This window comes from Arachis duranensis, chromosome 1 (assembly GCF_000817695.3).
Source record: "Arachis duranensis cultivar V14167 chromosome 1, aradu.V14167.gnm2.J7QH, whole genome shotgun sequence".
In the NCBI taxonomy this organism is placed as follows: domain Eukaryota; kingdom Viridiplantae; phylum Streptophyta; class Magnoliopsida; order Fabales; family Fabaceae; genus Arachis; species Arachis duranensis.
The window spans coordinates 94,095,670-94,105,420 of NC_029772.3; the positions used below are offsets into that span (position 1 = coordinate 94,095,670).

At 35.6% G+C, this 9,751-nt stretch overlaps 1 protein-coding gene across 2 annotated transcripts in view; it reads left to right on the forward strand.

The window, feature by feature from the left end:
- Nucleotides 1-5,582: 5,582 nt before the first annotated feature.
- Nucleotides 5,583-9,751, forward strand: part of LOC107462757 (flowering time control protein FCA) — a 9,544-nt gene continuing 5,375 nt past the window's right edge. Inside the window, exons 1-5 of one of the 2 annotated variants that reach the window (XM_016081398.3) lie at nt 5,583-6,163; nt 6,795-6,865; nt 7,124-7,202; nt 8,901-8,983; nt 9,072-9,123. In XM_016081398.3, the coding sequence (XP_015936884.1) occupies nt 5,929-6,163; nt 6,795-6,865; nt 7,124-7,202; nt 8,901-8,983; nt 9,072-9,123 (520 nt within the window). In that variant the 5' untranslated portion in view covers nt 5,583-5,928. Of the gene's footprint in view, nt 6,164-6,794; nt 6,866-7,123; nt 7,203-8,885; nt 8,984-9,071; nt 9,124-9,751 lie in introns of both variants that reach the window. The other variant, XM_021125817.2, reaches the window with a different exon arrangement.

Here is a 9,751-nt window from a genome sequence, read left to right on the forward strand (position 1 = left end):
TATTAGATACTAAATTATTTATTATATATAAATATATGTATTATTTAATTTATTTTAAATATATAATTTATATTTTAATATATATTCTATATAAATAATAACTAATTTAATAGTTAAATATTAATGTACACCTAACATAACCTAACATAATTGTTTAAAAATTTATTCGAGTATGATTAATCAATACAAATACTTAATATTATACTTATATTAAAAATTCTGGCTCTTCCAATTATGTGTAGGCCTATCTATATTAACATAAAGATCAACCATGTTATCAAATTAAACTTCTTTATCAATACAAAGTCTTGATCCAAATTTGTTCTCTAACATTTAAACTCACAAATGTGTGTATAAAAACAAAAATGATAGAATTAACTATTAAATTAGTCATTATATATTTGTATATAAATATATAAACAACAATAATAATGAAGTCTTGTCTCACTAGATGGATTCGGCTACATGAATCAAATGACATTTTTGAATTCTATCATGTCTAAAAAGAGATTGTTTACATATAAATCTCGTTTGACCAATTTATTGATGGTTTTCTTAGATTTTTCTCTGCCTTTCATTCCTTGTCTATCTTCCATCTCATTCACCCTCCTCACGGAGTGCTCCGTCGGTCTTCTTCTCACATATCCAATTGCGTATATCTTCGTTTCTTATTCTATCCAATTGCGTATGACCACTCATTCATCTCAACATCTTCATCTCTGCCGCACTTAATTTATCTTCGTGCTCCCTTTGGCCGCCCAATACTCTGTACCATGGAGCATAGATGGTCTGATAGCAATGTGATAGAATTTACATTTAAGTTTTAAAGACAAATTTTTTGTCACATATAAAATCAGATGCACTATACTATTTTAACCAACCTACTTGAATTCTATAATTTACATCATGTTCAATCTTTCCATTATCCTATATGATGCACCCAAGATACATAAACTTTTAACTTTTTGTAGGATGTTTTTTCCAATCTTGACTTCTGTATTAGGATTTTTCCTTCGAGCCAAACTTACATTCCATATATTTCGTCTTGCTATGACTTATGCGTAGACCATACACTTCTAGAGCTTCTCTCCATAAATTAAACTTTTTATTTAGGTATTCCCTTAACTATCTCATAAGGATAATATCATCGGTAAAAAGCATACACCATGACACAGACTCTTGGATATGTTATGTGAGTACTTCCAAGCCTAATATAAAAAGGTATGGATTTAAGAATGAACCCTGGTATAATCATATACCAATAGAAAATTTTTCTGTTATACCACATTGAGTCTTCACACTAGTTGCACTCCATCATACATGTCTTTAATTGCACGAATATATGCGATCATTACTCTCTTCCTTTCTAAAACCTTCCATAAGACATCCCTTAGCACCATATCATACGCTTTTTCCAAATCAATAAACACCATATGTAGATCCCTTTTATTACTACGATACATCTCCATCATCCTTTGTAGCAGGTATGTAGTTTCAGTGGTGGATCTATCTAGCATAAAACTAAATTGGTTCTCTGTTACTTATGTCTCTTGTCTTAACCTTGATTTTATCACCCTTTTCCATCATGAGATTGATCTCTCTATAGTTTTTACAACTCTGTATATCCCCCTTATTCTTGTAGATATGTACCAAGGTACTCTTTCTCCACTCATCTGGCATCTTCTTTGACCTTAAAATCTCATTAAAAAGCTTGGTTAACTAACTGATGCTTTTCTCTCCAAGGCCCTTCCAAACTTCAATCGGAATATTATCGAGTCCTACTGCTCTGCCATTTTTCATCCGCTTTAAAGCCTCTTTTATCTCGAAGTCTCGAATCATTTGATAGTAGTCGAAATTTTGATCTTCTTCCCTCGTGCATAATCGACCAAGGCTCGAAAGTGTCCTCTATCCTTCATTAAATAACTTGTAGAAGTAGCTTTTTCACATTTCATTGATCTTCTCATCTTGAGAGAAAACCTCTCCATTTTTATCCTTTATGCACTTAACCTGATCAAAATATCTCGTTCTTCTTTCACGACTCTTTGCAATTATATATATATATATATATATAGAGAGAGAGAGAGAGAGAGAGACTGGTAGAGACCTTCATATGCTCTTGTTCTTACTTCACTTACAGCCACATTTTTCTCTTTCTTAGCCGCCGTATATTTTTTTCAATTATCTGTATTGCTATTATATCACTTTTATTTATGCATATACTTGTTACACTTCAATTTATTTACTGCATATTAATTCTCAAGCGTTTTAGGCATTTGTTCAATTTAAATCCAAAATAGAAAAGTTTACAGGTTTGAAGATAAAAAACCTTCAAACAGACCATGGAGGGAGTATCTTTCTTCAGTCTTAACCTCTTTTCTCCTCAACCATGGTATCACTCATCGATTTTCTTGCCTATATACCCATCAACAGAATGGGAGGGCCAAAAGAAAACATCGACATGTCACCGAAACAAGACTTGCCTTGCTTGCAACAATTTATTTTTCTTTACAGTATTGGGACTATGCTTTTCTTTCGGCCCCCTATATCATTAATCGGTTACCTTCCTCTAATACTCATGATCTCTCTCCTTTTGAACTTTTTCGTAATCATAAAAGGAGCTATCTTTATGCTAAAACGTAACTCATATGCATATGAAAAGGAGCTACCTTTAGCACCGCTGTCCCTCCCATGCGCTATATATGCTCAGCTCCTGTTTAAAGGACTCTGTCTCCGTATCCTGAGCATCCCTCTCTCCCATGCGTGTAAGGAGCTCGTTGTACCTCTCGTCAACCAAATGGAACTGGTGACCCTGTTGGTTCTGTGTTAGGCTATGGACTTACTTACACAAATCAATGTCCTGCAGATCTGCAGGGCTGTTAGCTGAGGTGGAGGAAGCCCAGAAGGTGGACGTACGCAGGTTGCTAGTGAAGAACAATCCACTCCAAAGATGATGCTCTTTTGTGGTTAAAATGGAGTCTGGTACCACATGACATCAATATCCACTATGGATGTGCTCGAGGCATTGTCATTGTCTGCTGAGATTGTTGTGTTGCAACCTCAAAGTTATAAGTGTATAAATCTTAACACATTCAATATGAATGTCAATATAATTATAGATGCGATAGTATATTATAAATACTATAAAAGGTTGATTACTTACATAAAAGTCTGTAGACCGTTGATCAACAAATCCCTCATTGTTCTCCTTGAGCATGCAGGTTTGTTTCAAGACCTCGGCTAAAGAAATAGGACGCTCCAATGACTTTGTCTGCACATACTGGATAAGCATATTAAAAAAGTCTCAATTAATTAAAGAAACAAATATAAAACTAGTTAAGCATATTTAAAGAAGTTATATCATTTTGACCTTTGTCTTCATAATCGTTGTCGAACTCCCTGTGTTCTTTGACGCCCTGTTGGTCCTATTCGTGGCCTAATAACGTTTGAAACCTTCATCTGTCTCCCAGTACAAATACAAGACCTTTTTAATGTTGGGTCGAAGTCACTACGTCAGGTGGTCCCTCCTCATCCGCACGTCCTCTAACATATACTAAAGATGATTTGCCATACAGTGGTAGAAGATCTTTTTTATTATCTGGTTGTGGGCCTCATCCCACCTGATTTTTTCTACACAATGAAATAATATATGATTAAAAACTAACATTATAAAACCATAAATGAAATGTAATTAACATAAATAACTAACTTATCACTCACTTGTTAAATCATCTCTCTTTGATCTCAGAGAGGACCTTCTTGTAGTTGGATCAAGGATGGTTATAAAGCAACTTTATAATGTTTATACACTCTCGTATACAAATATTATTATTTAGTACAAACCTACAATGAGATAATTTACATTTAGTAGAAAATATACATTAAAGGTGAACAAAATATAAATAGTTATACAAATTAAAGAAGTTTAATCTTTACTTAGTCATGTCATCAGGCCAAATCAACATCTTAGTGACCTGTTGTGATGCGGGATTTGGCTGGGATCCATGAGAAAAAGCTGGCATTGCTTCGGGGTCGACCACAAGAGGTGGCGTGGATGTCGGGACCGGCTAAGGTGATGGAGGCGGCAAAGGAGTTGACTCTGGCTCAGATCGAGGTAGAGCAACAGTTGCAGAACCTCAATAATTGGGGTTCAAGATCATGATGAAAGACTGGTTCCTCCTGTGCTTGTGATGTTACCGGCGTAACAAATGTAGAGGGTGATTGAGTAGTCATCGGGAGTGAGTCCCCCACCCTCTACCCTAACCATGAGGGTGACCTCCGCCACTACTTTTACAGGACATATCTACTTGAAACAAATAATTAAGATAGTTAAACCCCCTCATAGAACTCAGGTTTTATCCCACCAATTGTTTGTTATTCCTATCATATATCCATAAGCGATAACTTGGAATCATTTTGCTACAAACAACCTAGAATTTAACAAATAACACAATTTAATTATTAATTTTCTTTTTAGAAATTTCAGCTGAGTTTCGACTATATTCAGCGACCTCCACCAACTGTAAATTTTAACTTTTATATACCAATCATGTCCCTAAATAATTTTAACAGGAATTTGGCAGAATTTTTTTTTAATTCAAAAACCTTAAAAAAAGAAAAATCTCAATTGTCACAATTTAAACAATCGCAAGTATATATTAAAACAAACAACCAACACATTTTTTTGAATTTTTTAGAAATTTCGACAGAATTTCGGCTATAATTAACGACCTCTACTAAATGTAATTTTCAATTTTCACAAATGAATCATGTTTAAAAACAATGTTGACAAAAATTCGACAAAATTTTTCCTTAATTCAAGAATCTCCACCACAGAAATTTCACAGTTTAAACAATTGTAAGCATATATTAACACAAACAAACATTTAAACAAACATAAAATCCTAACCATTCTAGTACGTATCTCTTTACCATTATGTAATTTTCTAGCAACACAAAAATTTCATGATGGCGCTATTAGACAACCTTCTCCTACTTCTATCCTAAAGCTCTATCCTAGAAAAAATAAGTCCGACGTAAAATTTAAACAATTTAACAGGTTTAAAGATAAAAAAACTAACATCGATATTACATGAACAACCTTACTTATAAAAATTAATGAAGCTAAGTAATTATCCTAAGCTAATCCAATAAACTGTAAACAGTAAATCTACATAATTAACTACTTAACGTTAACCCAAAATTCTAATTAGCACTAAATTAACTTAGTTAATAGACGAGTAAACTAATCCAAGTTTATTTTAATTTGGGTATTTACTTAAAAAAAAAAAAAGAATATAGTAGACGCAGCTAGGTTGTGAGTTGTGACGGACGATCCAATGCTCATCAGTTATCATGATTTGAAGACTTGAGACAACATCATCCGAATATCCGAATCCGACAGTGTTGTCCAGAAAGAACAAAAAACCACAGGTGGTTAAAACGAAAAATGATATAACGTTGGGCAAGCAAGCAGATAAGGAGTCACAGTCAAAACTCTAATGTTTGTAGTAGTAAGTTACATGGGTTGGGCCCAGTGCTTATAAAAGGCCCAATTCGCATAAAAACAGAGACGAGTCAAGTCGTCGCTGATTTTCCTTTCATCGTCGTTGTCACATTTGTTACGCTCTATAACCTGAAAAGAAAAGTGCCACAACACACGCAGCTTCCCCAACCGTTGCACACAGCTTCTAACACTAAGGACTAATTACACACTCTCTTCCCTCTCTCGCAAATTCCACTTCATTTCTCTCTTCTCTCTCTCTCTCTAACTTTCTCTCTCTAGGGTTAGGGTTTCGTTCCAATTTAGTGTTGGCCAAGCTGGATAGGCACAGAGGAGACCGCTATGGAAACAATAACAACAACAACAACGATGATTCTCATGGCCACCGTCACTCTTCGAGGCCGCACTCTCGCTTCTCCGATTCTCCCATGACATACCACAACTCTCGTCGGAGCCCCGCGCACTTCCGCTCTGGAGGCCGCGGCTTCCACAGCTCGCCACGTCGCTCTCCCGCTGGGCCTGGAGGTTTCCACCCAATCGGCCCCGGCGAAGGGTTCGGGCCGATGGGTGGTGACGGTTACGGAGAATACGGGTTCAATACTTACCAGGCTCCTCCTCCGCAGCTGTCTGGTCACAAGCGAGGGTTTCGTGGAGTTTCGCCAGGTGAGTTTGAGTTTGAATTGGAGCTCTTCGTTTTCCGTTTGTTGGCAGAATGTATTTTTGCGTGGTTTGGTTTAATCGCAATTGATTGAGCTGGGTGGCGTTGGCATGAGGCTTCTTGAGCTTTGGAGTTGGGATACGTTTTTTAAGAGTTTAAATCTGTATTAAATATTGTTATTAAGAATTTAAAGTTGCTGTCCGTAGTGGCAATTGCGGTTGTGATTGTCAGTATACCCGGGAATTGTGTGCATAATTATATGGTTGTAAATTGCAGTGATCACAGCACAACCGCACCTGAATCATAATTGAAAACCTGCAATTCGGATATATATTTTATAATGCTGGTATTAGCTTACGTTTTTTACTTGCTTAAAGTCCTGTTATAATTCGGTTCCTACCAGAGCTCCAGAATATATAGGCGTCTACTTATTCTGTTATTTTATAGCCATGGGTAGTTGGAGAAGGCTTGATTGTAGTTTTATATGTCCTGCAATAATAGTTGTTTCAGTTTTTGCTCTATTAATATAATTTCACCCATGCTTTTTCTACCCTAATGTTTTCCATGAAAGCCCAGCATGACTTATGGCACTTGCTATCCTATAAATGAAATGATTGAAACATTTGTCCTTTTTAGATCGTTTTGATGGTGGAAACTTTGCCAAACTATTTGTTGGATCTGTGCCCCGAACAGCCACTGAAGAAGATGTAAGATATACTAACCGTGTTTATTGTTATTATATTGTTAAATTGTCAAGAGAGATTTAAACATAAATGCACTTACTACAAACATGATGCCTTACAAGACGTTATGAGGTCGTTTAATCTATATAGCCGATCTCGCCTTGTGGGGCAAGGCCTTGTTGTTATTGTCTAATGATTTAATGCTTTTCACAACATTGAAAGATATTAAACTAGTCTAGTATTTGATGACTAATTATTTCCTTGTCACGATCATGATGTTAGATTCGACCTTTGTTTGAGGAACATGGGAATGTGATTGAGGTCGCGCTGATCAAGGATAAAAAAACTGGGCAGCATCAAGGTATTTATAATTTTAATATGCTGAGACTGTTGTGATTTATATGCATCTTATTTCAGGTCCTTTGAGAGGCTGATGGGAGGAAAAATGAGCTCATCATCATCTCAGTTTGTTTTTGCAACAAGTTCAGGCTTGTTGGTTTTGGTTCCACCTTTTTTGTTCCTCGTCCTGTCATACCAGAAGGAGGCAAGACGTGTAAACCTGTAAGCTGCTCTTTGTATAGCAGATGGGATCTTGGAAGACCAAAAGATCCTGCTCTTGCAATTGTAGCTGCAGCAGTGGGGGCATTACCCAACAACTAATTGTAGTGGGAGTTTCGGATGCCATAGTTGTAGGGTTGTTTGTGTCAAGAATTTAGAAGGCAGTTTTTGTACAAAGGGAACAGAGAAAAACATTGGGGTTGTTACAATTGAATGGTGTGAATCACAATGTATTTCTAGTGGTTTCATGTTTTTCATGTTTTGGTGAACGTAATAGCTTATTGAATGGCTTGGCATGTCATATATCTGTTTTAATTCAATAAATTGCATGGGTCTGAAGTTGGGTTGACAAAACATGGATGGTACACTTCATTAGTTCCCTTATGAATGGCAGACCGGTTGGTGGTGACTGATGGATGTTCATTTGCAGCTTGTTATGTAAAGTGTAGGCGAGTGGATTCAGTTTTATTGTTGCGCTTATGTGATGGATTTACTTTAACGTTTCGTGATGGTGTGGATTTAGAATTATCATTATCTTTTGGAACATTGAATTTGCTTCGTTGTGATGCTAGGCATGCGATTACGTATAATTATGCCACCCCTTCCAAATTTATTTTGGAAGCCTGTGATTTCTTATGTGTCCTGGTTTGGGATAAAAATAGTGATGTCCACATACATGTATTTGTGGAGTTGGTATTTGAATAGATTGAATCTATTTCCAACTGGTATAAGTCATTTGTGCTTCTGCCTTCCCTTATTTGTGCTAAGGTTGGATTCACTATTGTGCTTCATTTATTAGAGTCGTTCAGTTTCTATACTAAGTAAATTACTAGGCATGAGTGTGTATTCAGCGCACATACTCATGTTTTGAACCAGTCGATTGTGAATATATTAGTACAAGGATTCCTGTTCTGTGGATCTATCTGGTGTAGTTGCTTTAGTTAATGTCTTCTCAAGCGAAGTTTCTCTCTCTGCCTTGGGAAAGTATAAATCTGCATAATGTGACATCAGCTTCTTATAAGAGATATGGAATAGAATTTTATTTGCTCAGCTAAATTAGATATTGCTTATGATATAGTCTACTGGTGATAATTGCCAGTTGCCAGATTATGTGTTAGTATTCATTGTTTAGGATTTTTGGTCTCTTGACCTATGGGAACTTGTCCACATGGTCCATTGAAAATCCTGTGTTAATTTTTTTTATAATTTCAATTGCTCGTTATGCTCTTAAATTTTATTTAATCTATTGTCCTTTCCCATATAGTTGTTACAATGTGCACAACAAGACGTTGATCTCATTTGTTCAGTAATTAATAACCATGGGCAGAACTTTTTTTTCCCAACTTTCTATCTATCAAAACATTTTGTAGTTACTGTTAGCCTTTGGTGGCAAATGAGTTCTTTGGTGGTTGTGGATTTATATTTGATATCTGTTGTGATGAAAAGGTGGGTTTGGATTATAATTTTAATATAACTGCCATAAAAGATTTTTGTTGTGCAGGTTGTTGTTTCATAAAATATGCTACCTCAGAAGAAGCTGATCAGGCAATTAGAGCATTACACAATCAGCATACCCTTCCTGGAGTGAGTTGTAGTGCTTTTGAATCCTAAATACTGAATATTGAGGGAAATTTATGGTTAATGGTTTTCTGACACTTGTATTGCCAATTAGGGTGTTGGTCCTATCCAAGTACGCTATGCTGACGGGGAGCGGGAACGGCTTGGTAGCTATCTCTCTTTCTTCAAATTGATATATTTGAAAATTTTTAAATCCATATGTACATTACTCTCTCCTCCTCAAAATATGTGTCTCTTTTACTTTTTAGGTTCATTGAAAATTAATATATCTAGGCAGGGATTGTCCAAATATATTAATTTTTGAATGAATCTAAAATGTGAGACAGTTATTTTGATGAGGGACTATACAGAAAGATTAGATAATTACTACCCATAGGTTATAAGTTGAACATGTAGTTTCCTGCTTCTTTTACAAATTAAAATGTCTCTATAGCTATCAAGAAACCCTGTTAGTTTTCATGTGAGGGGTTCTTATTATTGAAACATTTATTATGAAAGAACATAAAAGGTTGATCATTGATGTTACAATCATTAGCTTTTCTTTTTTCTTTTTTTTTTTATATGGTAAAAGGTTGAAAAACATGTTTATTACATTTTTTTGTTAGTTCTTGTTATTTAACTTTCCATGCTTCAAGCCTTCTGTCTATTGCAGTATCAGCTTAATATTCCCCTCAAAAGTTATTTGAACCCTAGTGAACTTTAGTTTTCAGTTTGAGCAATATCTTAGTTGATGAGGGAAAAAGGAGAGAGAGAGAGAGAGAAAGGGGGGGGGGG